Here is an 18,231-nt window from a genome sequence, read left to right as displayed (position 1 = left end):
GAAAAGAAGATGACCGCTGCCAGCCGCCGCCGGAGAAATGAAGACTGGTACAGTCAGCTGCCAACGGAGAGCAGGCCAGTGGGGCCAAAGAAAACAAGATCGGCACAGCCCAAGACTAGGCCAAAGAAATGAAGATGGCCGCTGCCAGCCACCGCCGGAGAAATGAAGACCGGCACAGCCAGACGCTGACGGAGACGAGCTGTTTAGCTGGGGGCCTTTGTGTGTATATGTATTTGAGATCAGAAGGGTACTTCTGTGTTTGTGTATGTGAGAAAGGAATGGTGCTTCTCTGTGTGTGTGTATGTGAGAAAGGAATGGTGCTTCTGTGTGTGTGTGTGTATGTGAGAAAGGAATGGTGCTTCTGTGTGTGTATGTATGTGAGAAAGGAATGGTGCTTCTGTGTGTGTGTGTGTATGTGAGAAAGGAATGGTGCTTTTGTGTGTGTGTATGTATGTGAGAAAGGAATGGTGCTTCTGTGTGTGTGTATGTATGTGAGAAAGGAATGGTGTTTCTGTGTTTGTGTATGTATGTGAGAAAGGAATGGTGCTTCTGTGTGTGTCATGGTTAAAAGGTGAGGTGTGTGTCATGGTTAAAAGGTAGGTGAGGTAAGGTGAAAGAGGCTATTTTAGCCAAAACAACATCCTTCAAAAATTGGAAGAAGGATCCATCTGAAGAAAATAGGATAAAACATAAGCATTGTCAAGGTAAGTGTAAAATATTGATAAGACATGCGCAGAGAGAATTTGAAATGAAGTTAGCCATAGAGGCAAAAACTCATAATAAAAACTTTTTTAAATATATCCAAAGCAAGAAACCTGTGAGGGAGTCGGTTGGACCATTAGATGGCAGAGGGGTTAAAGGGGCTCTTAGGGAAGATAAGGCCATTGCAGAAAGACTAAATGTATTCTTTGCCTCCGTGTTTACTAATGAGGATGTTGGGGAGATACCAGTTCCAGAGATGGTTTTCAGGGGTGATGACTCAGACGAACTGAACGAAATCACTGTGAACCTGGAAGATGTAGTAGGCCAGATTGACAAACTAAAGAGTAGCAAATCACCTGGACCAGATGGTATGCATCTTAGGGTTCTGAAGGAACTAAAAAATGAAATTTCTGATCTATTAGTTAAAATTTGTAACCTATCATTAAAATCATCCAGTGTACCTGAAGACTGGAGGGTGGCCAATGTCATGACAATTCTTATAAAGGGCTCCGGGGTACATCCAAGTGATTATAGACCAGTGAGTCTTACCTTGATGCCTGGCAAAATGGTCAAGGTATTCTTAAAAACGAAATTACTGACCACATAAATAGACATGGTTTAACGGGAGAGAGTCAACATGGTTTTTGCTAGATTATTTTGAGGGTGAAAATAAACAGGTGGCTAAAGGTGATTCAGTTGATATAGTGTATTTGGATTTTCAGAAGGCATTTGATAAAGTACAGTCCTCAGGTAATTGGGAGGTCAAGGGATAGAAGCTAGTTTTCTATTGTGGATAAAATACAGGAAACAGAGAGTAAGACTAAATGGTCTAGTTTCCAAATGGAGAAAAACCATTAGTGGAATGGCATTCTGTATTGGAACAATGAGTGAGTTGACCACATTTTCAGCTGACACAAAATTGTTTTGAGTTGTTAAAATAGAAGTAGATTGTGAAGAATCTACTCCTGGATCCACCCCTTTTCCTGCGGGGAATAGAGCAGTAGCAACTTGCGCGCACCTTCCGATCCTTCCCCAGTACAGCAGCAAATGGCAGCTGTACTGGCTGCCTCCAGCCCCGCCCCTTCCCACCCCCTTGTTTCCCCTTTAACTTGGCCTGGCACTTCGGCATGTAACAGGGGTTATGTACGTGGCTGGCCACTTTGAAGATGCGCACAGCAAGCGCAAGGCCCGGCCATGCGTGTAACTCCCGTTTTTGCGTGCGGGGTGGGGGTATAAAATGTGGCTGCTAGTGAATATATATATCTGTATTTTCCTGCAGACCCTGATGCTCACTGTAGAACTAATCTTGCCCTTATGATACACACTGTAAACCTTTTGACAAGAAGATTACAGTTTCCTGCTACTACCACTACTAGCCATAACTAAGATATAGTAAATAAATAAAACAAAGGTACTTTGTACCTTTGGGCCTGTAAGTTGATTTTCTAAGTGAAATGTGCCATAGGGATTCTTTACCACATATACTTTGCAGATACAAAATACATGGGGTATAGTGGAAGAAGGTAGGCATTAATGGGTAAACTCTTAATCGCCGGCGCGCACAAATCCCGGTAGATACTCGCGTGGCTGGGCAGTGCACGTGCTGAGCGCATTTTAGAAACAGCCCAGCCATGCATGTATCTGCCAGTACATGCAGAAGTGCTGGAAGAGCTAAAAGGGGTGGGGCGGGGGCTGGCCCGGACAGCGCCAATAGATGCTGTCCTGGGAAAGTGTGTGCCGGCAGCCAGCTGGCACATGGAACTTACTTCTCCTCTGAAGAGGAAGTAAGTACTGCAAAAACAACAAAAAAAGCATGCTAGGGTAGGTTTAGGGGTCAGGGAGGAGAGGGGGAAAAGGAAGGCAGAGTAGGTAGGATGATAGGGAACTGTGAATGAGCCGATCATGTCCTTGTGTGTATTTTTTTGAAATTGCCTCCCTGCGCGTGCGAGTGGTGACCAGCGCGTACATGCATGTGCAGATACAAAACTGGGCGTGCATGTGAGTGCGTGCATCTTATTTTTTAACATGTGCACGGTGACACAGGTGTGTTATAAAATCAGTGCGTCCATGTGCATGGGCCTTTTTAAAATCTAGCTTCAGGATGTCAAAATATAATCTCTGCATACTTTCTTGGGCCTGCCCTAAATCTGCCTCCTGGATCCACCCCTTTTCCTGCAGGGAACAATGTTGCTGTGGACAATGTTCATACTTTTCCACATTTGAGGTGTGGAAGGGAAGGAATTGTGAATGTCTGGGGTTTTTTTTTCCTATGGGTAAACCCCATTTAACTGTAGAAATCCCCCCTCCCTTTTTTTTTTTAATTTCCTCCATATAATTTGCTTTAAATGAATTTAAGAAATGATGTGTATTGAAAAGTTTGTGTTTGAATATGGCTGTTATTAACTCCTGTTTGCATGGTGACCTACTTTCCTTTATATTATAAATCATTCAATTTATTTATTTCCTATGATTCTCAGCCTTAGTGCTTTGTCTTCCATATAGCCAATTGATTAGGTATGGTTTTGTTATACTGGTACATATTTGTATGTATCTTTTAATCATGTAGTTATCCTGTTATATTATGGAATATTAAATGATCATTTTATGTAGAAGCCATTGTATTTACAGCAATTAAAGACATCTAATTTAGTAAGCAGTTTTGTAATTCTTTGGTACCAATTTTTTAACTTTAATCTATTAGTTTTAAATTTGTATTTATTGCATTTTTATGCAATTTGTGTTATTGCTGTTGTAGTTCACCTTGGGCACTTAGGTGATAAGGCGATGTTTTAAATAAAGATTGTTGTGGTTTTTCATGATCTGATGTAAAACACTGCAATTTACCACTTTTATCGCATGACGATGTTTAGTAAATCATGAATAGGCTGAGCAATTTGCACTACCGAGTGCGATTGAATTTGTATTTGTTGGTTTTTGAACGGAACAATTTTTTCGTTACTTTTCCTTTCAGTGGCTGAGTTAGCATTTACAGTACATTCAGACTATACCCATATGCTTCATTTTCATCCTGTTCAGGAATGGATTAGTTCTGGGGCACGTAGCAACATCTTTAGATTACGAAATGTATCATATATTTAACTCCTTGCATTTCAGGAATGGAGAGAACACCCAACATGAAAAATGCCAGCAGTGAAAATACAAGGTAGTTTAGTAATACGTTCTACAGAAAAAAATAAATTAATGGGAACACCTTTGGACTGATGTAATATACTAGGTAACTGCCATCTATTCCAAATTGATTGATTGCTATCCAGGCTGTTATATGTAATATCTAGACAATACTTGGAGTATGATCTGATGTTTGGGAATGAGTAAAACACTGGCACATGTACAGTAAACAACAATCCACTTTGTTCATGAATTTCTAATTTCTCTTTTGTTCTCAGTTTCTAATTTTTCACCCTCACCCATTCAGCTTATTTGAAGTTATCACAATGGGTGATAGAAACCATGGATACAGAACACTTTATTTCATGCAAGTGTGCACAGTAAGTTTCTTCTTGCTTATTAAAATAAGCATTCAAGAAATCTACATAGTAACAGACTTACTGTGCACACTGCAAATAGAAGTTGAAACAATACATAGCTTATTTTATTCTCAACATCCACTTAATTACCTTTTACATCTGGGAGCCTCCTGCTCAGAATCTTAACTATGTCTCAGATACAAATAATAAGTGCCAAAGACTTTAAATCCAAAAATATTATACCTCAGTTTTCATCTTAAGAAGAGTAAAAAATGGAGTACATTTTTATGTTATAATACATAAGTATTATACCACATAGCATCGCAATGATAGGGCAGATCAACTTGGGGGGGAGGGTGTTGCGGGGGGGGGCACTTTATGTCTGGGATGGTATAGATTTCAACAAGATAAAGATCCTGCAAGACTAACGGCCTAATTTTAATTCCCTGGCGCATGCCAATGCTGGGAGATATGTGCGAATTTTCAAAGCGGCCCAGCCACGTGAGTATCTCCTGGTACATGTGGAAGAGCCAGGTTTTGAAAAAGGGGTGGGCCAGGGGAGGGGCAGGGGCAGGGCGGGGGCCAGCCTGCCAGCACGCAGAACTTACTGCTGCTCGGGAGAGTAGGTGAGTTCTAAAATAAAAAAATAATTAGGTTAGTTAGGGGAGTTTAGGGGTTGGGGCAGAAAGGGAAAAAGAGAGGAAGGTTAGCTAAAGGGTTTAGGAAGTTCCCTCCAGTCCACTACTTTATTGGTGTGTACCTTGAATAATGTATGCAATTCAGGTCACCACATCTTTAAAAAGATATAGGTGTATTGGACACGGTACAGAGAAGGGCAACCAAACTGATGAAGGGGATGGAATGGCTTCCCTATGAGGAAAGGCTAAAGAGGACAGGGCTGTTCAGGTTGGAGAAGAGACAGCTGAGAGGGGATATGACAGAGGTCTGTAAAATCATGAAAGGCTTGAACAGGTAAATGTGAATCAGTTATTTACTATTTAAGATAATAGAAGGACTAGGGGGCACTCCATACAGTTAGCAAGTAGCAAATTTAAAACAAATCAAAGTAAACTATTTTATACTCAATGCACAACTAAGCTCAGGAATTCATTGCCAGAGGATGTGGTTAAGGAAGTTAGCTTAGCTGGGTTTAAAAAAGGTTTGGATAAGCTCCTGGGGGAGAAGTTCACAAACTGCTATAAATCAAGTTGACAAAGGGGTCGATTTTAAAAGGAGCACGTGGCCGTCCATGTGCCTGCGGTTCCCAGCGTGCGCACATGGACGCGCTGATTTTATAACATGGAAATGCCAGCACGCATATGTTATCAAATCCAATAGCCGCACGCACATGTGGACAGCGCATGCAGGGGGGGGGGTGAATTTTCAGTAAATACTTGTGTGGAGATGCAATCAGGCCTCCTCCAGTACCCTCCCAGTCCACTCCAATTAAGGACCGGCTTGGTAGGGAAGTTCCCTACCCCCCCTACCTAACCTTCATCTCTCTTCCCTTATCCTCCTTGACCCCTAATCCCTTCCTATCTACTTAGATTTTTTTTTGTTTCATTACTTACTGCTCCTCTGGAGTAGAAGTAATCTGCATGCGCCAGCAGGCTGCCAATGCTCACTTCACCAGGACAGCATAGAATGGCACTGTCCCTGCCAGCCCCCACCTCCCGGCCCACCTCTTTGGAGAGGCCTGGCACTTTTGCACCTACTGGGGTTTACGCATATGGTCTGTCCCGTTTTAAAATGTGCACAATGCGTGCAAGGCCTGGCCACACGTAAACCCCGGTTTTTACACGTGTGGGCCTTTGAAAATTCGGGCTTTAAGGAATAGCAACTGCTTATTACCAGCTTTAGTAGCACAGAATCTATTTAATGTTTGGGTACTTGTCAGTTGTCAGGTATTTGTAACCTGGATTGGCCACCTTTGAAACAGGATGCTGGGCTTGATGGACCTTTGGTCTGACCCAGAATGGCAATTTCTTATATTCTTATGTTATTACTTTTTCTCCTTCATTTTTCTGGTCTCACTCTTCCTTGTCAATTAAATTTCAGTTCAGGATAGGAATAATGTATTGTTGGTTTAGCCGCTGGTTAAATTCTCATCATTTATGTAACAAAGGTTAGACAGGTAAAAACATTAACTCTTATTGTTGCGCCATAATATCAGCATAACATAGGTAGTTGTGTCTGTCCATCGCCGTATCTCCCCTCCCCCCCCCACCTCTCTTCAGTAAATAGATGGTTAACTTTGAGAAGTTTAAAGATAACATTTTTATTATAAAAATGTAACATTTACAAATAACGATCCAAGCTAAACACTAACCTTGTTGCCTGGCTGCCAACTGTAGGTAAACTGGGCAGACTAACTTCCATCAAGCCTGCTGTGATATTAGCTAGGCTGGATCTATGTTAGCCTCCTGGGCACCCACCATGTTCTTTGAGCTAGGTTGCCCTCACCATTATGGCTCAGTCCAGTTCAGAAAGCCCCCTCTGGGACTATTCTCCTCTTGGTTCCACATCTCCCCCACCTCCCATGAAAAAGCAGAAACCTTTGAGACTACCCCCCACACAATTCCTCCCTCCTTGAAAAGAAAGCAGAAACTTCCCTAGGGCTTAACCCCTCCTCATCCCCCATAAGAATGCAGGTTTACACCTTCTCAATCCTCCCCTCACATGTGCATACTAGAGTACAGAAGCCCCCTCCCGATCCTCACCCCAAAGAAGAATGCAGAAACACTTTCTGGAAGCTGCTCAATATCCACCCCTCTAGAATGGGCACCTAATATTTTAGAAATGCCTACTCTTTTTCCTGTCAGAATAGATTACTTATCTTTTCTGTTGGCAAGGCTGCCAAATTTGGAATGACAGCATCTTGCAACGTTTCACTCTAAATCAAGATTTCTGTTGGCATTAACAAGGAAAATATGGCATTAATGCTTCTCTCTCTCTCTCTGCCTCTGCATATAATTGCAAGAAATAAAATACTTGTTGCACTGTAAGATACTGTATGTTATTGTATTGCCAGAAAGGCTCACAGGCAGATACTGAATGTTGCTTGGAAATCGGGAAAGAAAATTACAGATTACACTTTCCAAGCCAGTTTAGCTTTCTGTTTTAAACTCCAATAGTGATAAAATTAGATCTGTATCTTGGGGACAAGGAGCAAAAAAGTTAATATTGCCCTATTAAATCTTTTCTTATAGTGTACAACAACATAAAGTGAACTTTAACAATGTTTATCATCCAAAAGAAATACTACATATGATCTCTGCAATAAATCTAACCTTTTTCACCGTATCAGCAGAGAGGAGTTATAATATAAATTGTTCACCTTCACTGTTGTAGATTCTGCCAGACAGTAAAATTAAATGGGAGACTCTGCTTGACTAACTGAATTTATTACTCTTTAAAATATAATACAGGATTATCCTCCCTTTAAGGAACTGAAAACAGTGCTTTTCACAGTATTTCTTTCAATTATTTGTTTAAATTCAGGGAGGATAACTTTCAAAAAAATGCCCATAGCCCCATATGCATGTCTGAATAGTAGCACGAGAAAGTACACATTTTTGCAGATTATAGAAACATAGAATGATGGCAGAAAAGGACCAAACAGCCCAGCAAGCTTGTGGTAGCCTCAAGTATCAGGCAGATTGGTTAAGAGTAATACAGCTGCATCAGCAAGTTACCCCCATTCTTGTTTTCCCAGACCTTAAGATTTAGTGTCCTTGTTGGTTGCTGAGTCTGATTCTTCTTCCCTCCCCACTCCCATCCCCACCGTTAAAGCAAAGAGCAATACTGGAGTTGTATCAACAGTATGAAGGCTTAGTGGTTAAGGGTAGTAACCACTACACAGCAAGTTACCCCTATGCACTTCTTCTTCATTTCTATCCTTTAGTCCTTAATATGTGTTTCTTTTATTGAATATGTACCCGCAGACATTAGTTATGTGCGCAAATGTTCACACATATGTGAACTCATACCATACCCATGCACATTTTCGCTAAATTGAGAACTTACAAATTAGAGTATGTTTATCCACACAAATTGAATGTCTAGTTCTTCCTGTGCAGGCTCATTCCGGAATTTTATGTTGTTTATTTGACATATGTGTTGTTATAGTAATTATGGTATAAAGCTGTAAACCACTTAGATTGATAGGCGGTATAGAAATCAAATTAAATAAATAAATAGTTCCCCACTGGCTTCCGTATGCCAGCCAACTTTTACTACTATTTGGCATCCATGGTAGTATGTAATATTCCCAATACCCAGAGTCCTCAGGAATAACAGGCACCTCAAGATGGTATGGAGGGAGCTATAGGCCTGATATACAGTAATTGGATATTTTTGTATCCCAGAAGGGTATGTATATGGTGAGAAGTAGGAAGGTGGTGTAGCGTGGGGGTAGGAGTGGCAGGGATATGTTGGGGGCAATAGAGTGATGGGGTTGGGGTGGGAATAATGGGAGCAATAGGGGGTTGGGCTGCATTGGGGCAATAGGAGTTTGGGGATGTAATTGGGGGTATTAGGGGTGGGTTGGGGAGCAAGGGGGAAATAGTGAACTAATTGCTTTTTATTCCTATTTATCTATATAGACTGAGGACCTCAAGAAGAAGGCCCGGGAGCTGCAAAGTTAGGAAAGACAGTGGCTTAACCAGGTGCGTGTTTAGGAATGGGGCAAGGAGGTAAGTTCATACCTTTACTATCAGGGAGATATCTACAATTTTTTTTAATTTTCATTCTTACCTCACTGGCCCAAGTATTACTCTGCCACTCTATAGGACTCTTATTTAGTTTAGCTTAGTTTATTGACTTAATGAATCACATTTCTTATGGTAAATCATTGTCATGTACAATAAAATAAAGAGAGAAATAATAATAAAAAACAAAATAATGTAACATATACTCTAAAATAATATATAAATACAACCAAATGAAAACTAGGAAAAAAATCCATCAACTAAAAACAGATAAAATCTAAAATAAAATCAAGACAATATAAACTTCAAGAATCTAGAGAAAAACATTAACAACAGATGTATTTATTTTAAGTTTTTATATACTGACATTAGTAGGGAACACCATACCGGATTAAATGTATCAAATTAAAATCAGTAGCAAAATCAGAACTTACAAGTAAACCCCCTCATTTTTCAAAATGCACTAAGGTGTTTTTGTATGCATTAAGGGCTTACTGCATGTAAAAAGTGACATTAATGGATGTGATAAGCCCTTAACACATTTATTTATTTATTTATTTATTTATTTATTTATTTAGATTCTTTTTTATACCGAAGTATAGCAGAGTGCCTTCACTCCGGTTTACAGTGAAAAACAACTTCATACATAAAACATGTTCATAACGCACAAAAATGTAAATAACCATTAACATTTCGGCAAAAGCAGAGGTAGAACAGATTAAAAGAGAACAACTTACAAATCGGTCTTGCTGATATTTAACAGGAGAAGTTAGTTAACATGTGATAGCACCATATTGTATGGTGTGATGCAAATCTAAAAGGGAAGAGGAGTTAGGGGTGGGCTGGGTTTACTGTTTTGTAAAGCCCTATCATGTGGCTTTAACACTGATTTTGACTACAGCTTTTTCAGGAGTGGTAAGCTGTGTGATAGCTTGTGTTATGGCTGTATCACCCATTGTGATGTTTTTTGTGGATGCTTGTTTTGGTAGTTTGAAGCTCCCAGGGTGTCTACCTAGCTATGAGACAGAGACAGAGACTAGCCATGATGCCCTGACCCTAGAAACGTATTTATATCTCTATGGGAGGCCCACCTAGTAACTCAAGGTGAGGTTTAGGTATTAGTGTAGGGGTTAGGGGCCACTTTGACATTCAATGTGAGAAGTACGAACAGAACAGTGCTCTCTTTTGAACATTTGATGACCCTCGGAGTGAGGAAACTCAGCCAAAGATGAGATTTGTGCAATGTTCTCTCAACCTAGCCTGATGGACTCTCTACCTGGGTAACATCAAGCTAGGTTGAGAGAACACTGCACAAATTTCATCTTTGGGTGAGTTTCCTCACTCCGAGGGTCATCAAATTTTCAAAAGAGAGCACTGTTCTGTTCGTAAGTCTCACATTGAATGTCAAAGGGGCCCCTAACCCCTACACAAATACCTAAACCTCACCTTGAGTTACTAGGTGGGCCTCCCATAGAGATATAAATACGTATCTAGGATCAGGGCATTATGGATAGTTTCTCTCTCTCTCTCTCATATCATAAAACACACCCCTTTTCCCATCACACGCAATATTTACCACATTTTGATAAATCCAGGCCAAAGTTTAGTAAACCTCGAAGTTTTGAGTTGTCTCCAAAACTTTTGATATTGCAATACATTTGTTTCCAAGTTGCTCTACGCTTGTTTGTTTTTCTCTCTTCTGCTACTACTTGTGTTACTATGTTCCCCCTTCCCGTTCCCCTGTTCATTGTATTTTCCATGCTATTGTTCCACTGTAAACCGATATGATGTTTCGATTAATACCGGTATAAAAAATTCTTAAATAAATAAATAAGTCACAAGGACAAAGGCAAAGAATTCCAAAGAGGAGTTAGAAAAGCAAATGCTATCTCATGAGTATGCTCTAGAACAATTTCCTTTAGTAAGAGAACTTTTAATAATACAAGCTTAGAAGACCAGAGAGATACAATAGGTTGTTATAGAGAGCTTAAACTGAAAAGATAAGATGGAGTTTGATGTAAAGCTCTAAAAATTAAAAAAAAAATCTTAAATTGAATACAAGAGGAAATGGGAAGCCAATGATGTTCCTGGAGAAGGTGGCTCATGTGGTCATACTTATATTTACCAAAGATGAGTTTGGCTGAGGTATTTTGCACTAATTGAAGATAATGAATTTAGTGGGACATGAGACCATGAAAAAGAAAATTATAATTTATTTATTAAAAACAAAGATGTATTTTCCTTATTTATACACAAAGGTGAATTTTAAGAGATGTGTGCATAAAACTGAACATACGTACACACAAAGAAATAGATTTTAAAAGCCCGGGCTAGGCAGGAGGGTTGAGGCATGCATATCTACAGTGAGGGGAGGAGGGAACAGGGGAGGGGGGGATTCTCCCTGTCTCTGTGTACAGAATGAGACACAGCTTCCTGCCACCTCACCACTGGTAACTTATTGGGGCATGCGTATCTACAGTGAGAGGAGGGGGGAGATTCTCCCTGTCTATGTGTATGAAATGAGACACAGCTTCCTGCCACCTTACCACTTGTAACTTTTAAAATCAGAGGGGCTAGAAAAAGCATGCTTCCGGCTAAAAAAAGAATGCTTACGCCTCTGTCATCATTAATCATTATTTAGTAACACAATAATAAAAAGTTGTTTTTGTTTGTTAAACTGTTATTGCTCAGTATATTTATTTGCCACGCATTATTTTTTTGGCTAATTATCTAAATATGTGTGCTTTCTACTCCACACCCCCTTTGTGCTTTTGGTCATTAAAAAAGCGAAAGGACCCTTTCTGATGACGTTCTAGGGGACGTGGTTCTTTTGGGGGTGAGAGGGTGGACTTCTGGTGATGTCATACCCGTGACATCATAGGGGTGTGGCTTGGGGGGTGGGGGGTGGGCAGGGCCACCAGTGACATCATAAGGGTTGGTTGGCTTCGGGCGGGACATGGGAGGGGCTCCCCATTCACTTCTATTGGGGGGAAGAGCATGGGTGGGCCTGGGGCAGAGTTAGGGGGTGGGGTCAGGGGTAGGATGGGGTGTGGCCTGAGGTAGGGATGTGGTCGAGGTCAGGAGGAGGCAGGAGGGGGTGTGGCTATGCCCCCATTCACTTCTATGGGGAGTGGGTGGGGTGTGGGCAGGGCCTAGACCAGAAGTGAATGCTGATTGGCCTCTGTCATCCTTATCTCACCTGTCAATCAGTTTGACATGTCGTGTACCCATAGACTGCTCAGGTACCCAGAAGGGTATGGACCGCAGCGTTGGCACAGACCTTTCAGCAAATTGGAAGTAGCACCAAGGAGATGGCAGCAGTTTAGTTACAATGTACCCCCCAGACCAACACTACCCACCAGCCCAGTTGCATCTTTTCACATGGATGAGTCGTGGGATAAAAGGGGGAGGATAATAATAATACTTGATTAAGCGGGAACACAAGAGCTCCTTTCTTTAAGGTGGGATACTGTGGGGGCCAACAACCCCAAATAGCCAAATATTAAAAGTTCTTGCTACCTTGTAAAAATGTATATAGTTGTGTGGCATGAGACTATTAACCATGAGTAGATAAGTGTGCTGTTTAACATCCTATTAGCGATGCACATAGACATGTAGAAATGTATACATTTATATAGTCTAATAAACCTGTATTTGTACATACTGCCAGCCTTGTTCACGGTCCCTTTTCTTTTCCGGGGGTGAAGGGAGGGAAATCCCACACATTAACACCTTCTTCCCCAGGTAGAGGCACCAGGCGCCAAGAATGACTGATTGTGCTCTAGAACCCAGGAACACCCCACAAGGCAAGGGGGTGTTACACTCAATATTTCCGTTTGTGATTTACAAACATCCGCTCATTCCTTTCCACCTGACTCACACATTCTTTACTATTTGGTGCTGAACATTTTTATTTCAGTTTACCCCTTCAAAAATCACTATGACTAGCCATGAGCATATTCAATAAGCCTACTTATTGAACAACATGTGATGCACAAGTAGACTTACTCTATCATTTACCGCTCTCCATCAACTTAGGGAATGTGTGACATTCAGACAGATTTGTGGTATTAAATACTGCACCTAGTGCCTAGTTTAAGATTTCATTGGCCAAAGATGGTCTTCAGTGACAACTCATGCTAACTGCTGAACCAACAAAGATAGAAGCTGAAGAAAGCTGGAAAACTGTTGAATGTGCTAACAAAAGTAAAAGAACAATTGTCAACAAGGTCTGCACTGCAAGATGTGCAAGCCCCCATGGACTCACAAGGCCAAATGGAAAAGTTCAGAGAAACAGTCCAGCATCCCCCTATCTATATACTACTTATAACTGGGAGAAGTCTCAGAAAAGTGCAGCCTACACCACTCGTCTGTGCTTCACATGTGACTGACAGGTATATGAACTGCAAATGATATATACACATTCTCTGGGTTGACGCCGAAGATAGTTGACATACGTAAGGTGTCCAATCTGGATGGAGATGTTATGTTGACCTTCAGTTATATTTATTTATTTATTTACTGTATTTACTTATTTATTTATAAAATCTTGTATTCCATTGTTTCAAAAAAAAAAACAAACATGCTGAGCGGATTCTGTGTAATGTGACAATGGAGTGATGTAATTTTGTAAAGTTACTGAATTGGTAATAAACGTTCTTAAGAATGCCAAAGGGAAGAGGAAGTATTGAAAAGAACAGGTAATGATGGAAGAAGTCTAGAGTAGAATCCATAATGCTGGGTGGAAATTGATAGAGTAAGTCTGTTTTTGCAGCATCAGTTATTCATTAAGTAAGTAGGCACACTGTATATGACCAAAGCTGGTAATAGTGATTTTTGAGGGATTAAAAAATTGAAACAGAAATGTCCAGCACTCAAATAGTAAACAATGTGTGATTAAGTTGGAGAAGGATGAGCACATGTTTGTAAATCACAATAGGGATGTGCATTCATTAAAATGAAAGTGCAAAACATGACAAATAAGGCTAATTTGTTTCTCTCGAGTGCCCCAAAATAAATCTGGGGACTTCCAAACGATTCAAACTTTATTTGTTCATTTTGTTTTAATCAAATGCATCAGGCCTAGGTCTAGGCCCATAGCCATGGTGTCACCTACAGCATAGGCTGAGGCACAAAGCAGGGGCTGTGGCATATGCCCTAGGCAAGTCTGAGACTTCGGCCTAGTCCGAACTGGCGGATTCCCACCGGCCTGGGTAAGGGGGAATGGGGGGATGGGGGGATGCTGGCCCCATCATTTTTCCGGGAGGGTGGAAGGAAGGGCTCAGGGGAGGGGGTGGCCTTTTTTTTTTTTTATTGCTTGGTTTAATTTTCACAAGAATGAAATAAATCAAGCAATCCATGAACTGAAATTCATAGGAAATAAACCCTCCGAAAACAAACTGGAAAATGAAAACACATTTTTTTCCCTACACAACCCTAAATCATAAGCAAAAACATTAAATATACAAGGTGCTGAAAAATTATATAGTTGACTATCAAAACAGGAAAAATGACCCAAGCTAAAAAATAACAAACATCATCACAAAAATATCCTGATTTCCTGGCATAAGACCAGTCTATAGCTCCCTGTCACCATCTTTCTCTTCAGGACTCAGGTGTGGCCTGCCTGGACCTGAAGCTAAGCATTATCTTTAAGAATAATCAGCAAATCTTTGTCTTTTTGCATATAACCTTTGAGAGATCCCTTACAAATGCACATAACTAAATTACTATAAAGAAATATTTTATAATCTGATGGGTTTGTAATTTATAATCTTATACTGTAAAAAAAACCTTAGTTTATTATGAATTTTCTGGATTCTAAGAATTATTATTACTCGCAAAATTACTATTCTTATAGATAATTCCCCTCCTCTCATACTACAATACCCTCTCACTTCCATGCATACAAACATACAGTCAATGTGCCAAGTCACACAAATTCACAACTCCACAGTTACACTCAATCATATGTGCCAGCAGAGACAGACCTTACCTAATTACATAGACACACACACCTCCACATATGCAACCCTATGTCACCCTTACCCACAACATGTACCACCAAGAGTGAGGGCACAGTTATTCAATTGCCATTTTCAACCCAGAGTCACATTGAGGGTTAGATTGCACTGCAACATAATTCAGCTACACTGCATTCATGCCATAACATACCATTTAACATGAACAACTTTTCACATACAAATAAATCTCCAACATATGTTAGCAACAAACATAATACCCAATAAGCAGAGTCACTAACACCAAATAGAAATAATCTATTTACACTATCACCTTACTTATGTAAGTATGTACCAACATAAACCTTTCATTCCACCACTATACACATGCCTTTTCATCCCATTATTTTTGACAGGTTATTCCACAAGTAACCTAACTATAAACACTATACAACAACACATTATTTCAATATTTACTTATGAAAGTTACACATATGTCTGTAGCATCCTATACAATTTCTTTCAAGGCCTTTGAGACATCAATTCATTAGTTTTTAATCAGAAACTTATCACAGAGTTAAAGGGACAGCTCCTCTAGCTGAGTTCCTCAGGGAGCCATTTATATGTTAGCTCAGTTGCTCATTTAACTTTATAATAAATTGACAGTTTTATTACAAGTACAACGGAAGATGCAATGAAATTCCCTTTAGAACTTTAACTTACCAGATTTTGTAAGAAACTGAACATTTTTCCTTACGCTCTCAGTATAGGTGCCAGACTCGTAGCTGTCCATCTCTCCAGAAACTATATGAGCCACTCTTGTAGCCCGCCCTCGAATGGCACCAGCTGCTCGATCCAAGCCATCAGCATCCTGTTCTCGCAAAGCTATGATGCACTTGTTAACATCCTCAAGAATGTGGCTTTCTATAAAAAGCAAAACGTTTGTGTTATTCTTTTTATTCACATTAAAAGGAAATGTAAGACAGATGAACATGTAATGTAAAACAAATTAGACAAAGATTAGGCAAAAATACTCTTGGCTTTCCTCTTCTCTTTCTGAAAACTAATACATTAATCTCCCCGTTCTTCAAACTGATTAGTAGATTCTGTTTTTAAGAAGCCTACATTATTGCAATTCAAACATTATACAATATTCAATTTGCAACAGTGGCATTGACACAGCAAATTCTTGGTGCTACAAATAAAGTACTATCAGTTGTTTTGACAGTTCTATGAAACTCTCCATGCACTAAGTTTCAAAATGTCTGATTTACAAAGCAGTGATCTGCAGTTATGTAGAAAAATGTGTATCTTTTTTTAAGTCTCAAACAACTACAGCATACTAGAGATGTGTGAGGAAAAAAACATTCAATTTGGTTTGTTCATTTAGTTCATTTGGCTGGGTGATTTGTTTTGTTTGGCTAAAGGAATAAAAAATATTTATTTATTTGTGCCATTTGGTCATTCATTTTCAATTAAAGTCAATGGGTAAAGCATCACATCCTATTTTGGGATCTAAAATTGAGGTTTTCTATCCAACTTTATTGACACTTGCAGGCAGAAACCAGCAGCAGAGAGAAGAGCACTCCAAGACACCAAGTGGGGCAAAGTGGTACCAAGAGTGGAACGAATAGCCCAAGGCACTGTAACAGGAGCAAAGAAGTCCAGACAGAGGCATGAACACCCTAAACACAATGAAAGGTACAAAGCGATGCCAGCCATGGCAAGAACACTTAAAAGCTTCAAAACAGGGGCGATGGACAACAAAAGTGGCATGAACAGCTCAAGGCATCAAAAGAAAAGCAAGGCAGCACCAACATTGGAATAAACACACCATAGTACAGTGAGGGGGCCAAGCAGTGCCAACAGTGGCATGAATACCCAGAGGCTCCAAAAGAGGGGTAAAGGGCACCAAAAACAGTGGCATGAAGGCTCCATGTTACCAAAAGTGAGGCAAAAGGCAGCAAAAAGAGTGACATAAAGACCTCAAGGCAGTGTGAGGGGTCAAAGCAGTCCCAACAATAGAAAAAGCACCTCATTTATTTATTTATTTTATTTATTTAATGGCTTTTATATACCGACGAACGTTGGGAACATCTCATCGGTTTACAGAGAACACAAAATTTAGCAACAGGCTTTACAATTAACGCATGATTATATGAGGAACAGTTAAACCAATAGTGATTACATATAATCTCATGGTACCAAAAGGTACCATGAGATTATAGTGATTACATATAATCTCATGGTATATGTTATAGTGATTACATATAATCTCATGGTACCAAAAGGGTAGCAAAGGTCCCTAAATCCAGTGGCATGAAGACCCTAAGTCACCAAAAGAGAGGCAAAGGGCAGCAAGAAAAGTGCATGAAGGCCCCAAGCACCAAAAGGAGGGAAAAGGGCACTAACACCAGTGGCATGAAAGCCCCAAGGCACTGACAGAAGGATGTGAGGATGAGCTGCCTGTACATTGTTCATCCCATTGAATGTTAAGGTTAATTCAGAAGACTTGGCCGGGTGGTTTTTCTCTTCTTCCCTTCCCGCTCTATTCTTGTCTCTTTGGAAGTTGTGCACATATCAAAAAGGATGACTTCTCAGACAGAAGAACCTTTTTTCAGTCAAGGTTATATAAATAGCTGTGTTCCCCTGCTAGAACCTCCAAAGCATTATGAAAAAGGCAAAGTAGCACCAACAGTGGCATGAATACCCAGAGGCATCAAAATAAGGACAAAGGGCACTTAGAAAAGTGGTTTGAAGACAGCTTGGCATCAACAACAGTGGTATGAAAAAATGAAAGCATCGTGAGGGGGAAAAAGCATCACTAACAGTGACCTGAATCCAGAGAAATATGGTATGGAAGCAGTGCATGCAAATTTATCTCATGCATATTTATTGTGGCTATCATGAAAGAAAACAATTGGCTGGGGGTCCTTCAGGACAGATTTGGGAACCATTGGTATAGGGCAAAAGACTAATTGACCCATCTAGAAGCTGGAAGATGGTGAATCTACTTTTCCTGGGCATGGCAAAGTAAGAGTAAATCTCTGGAGGAGATTTGTAGTGGACTTGGATGTAATTATCCTTCAGCATCAATGGAGCAAGGGGCTAGGAAAGAGGAATCAGATTTAGAGACAGACTTCCTCTTTGCTGTGCTTATATGGAGGTAAAAATACCATATAACAATAAGACAATCCAGCACCAATTCCCCACCCATCTGCTGGGTGGGGGAAATATGGAAGTCAGAAGACAGCCTCCTCAGTACTACTTGAGGGCCCACATCTTTCAGACTGAGACTCAGACCTTGGATGCTGTTAGGCCAATAGTGGACCATGGCTATTAGTTGGTTTGCCTGGGAATGAAGACTAAACG

General features: G+C 40.3%; 1 protein-coding gene across 4 annotated transcripts in view; it reads right to left on the bottom strand.

Annotated features, from left to right (window-relative positions):
- Window positions 1–18,231, bottom strand: part of CTNNA3 (catenin alpha 3) — a 2,257,234-nt gene that overhangs the window by 456,873 nt on the left and 1,782,130 nt on the right. For all 4 annotated transcript variants that reach the window (XM_029609715.1, XM_029609716.1, XM_029609718.1 and 1 more), the window contains one exon: window positions 15,583–15,783. In XM_029609715.1, coding sequence (XP_029465575.1) covers window positions 15,583–15,783 — 201 coding nt within the window. The remainder of the gene's footprint in view (window positions 1–15,582; window positions 15,784–18,231) is intronic.

The sequence above is a fragment of the Rhinatrema bivittatum genome, chromosome 7, assembly GCF_901001135.1.
Source record: "Rhinatrema bivittatum chromosome 7, aRhiBiv1.1, whole genome shotgun sequence".
NCBI classification, from domain to species: domain Eukaryota; kingdom Metazoa; phylum Chordata; class Amphibia; order Gymnophiona; family Rhinatrematidae; genus Rhinatrema; species Rhinatrema bivittatum.
The sequence above is the reverse complement of the archived record's forward strand: the minus strand, read 5'-3'. Positions and strand labels throughout refer to the sequence as shown.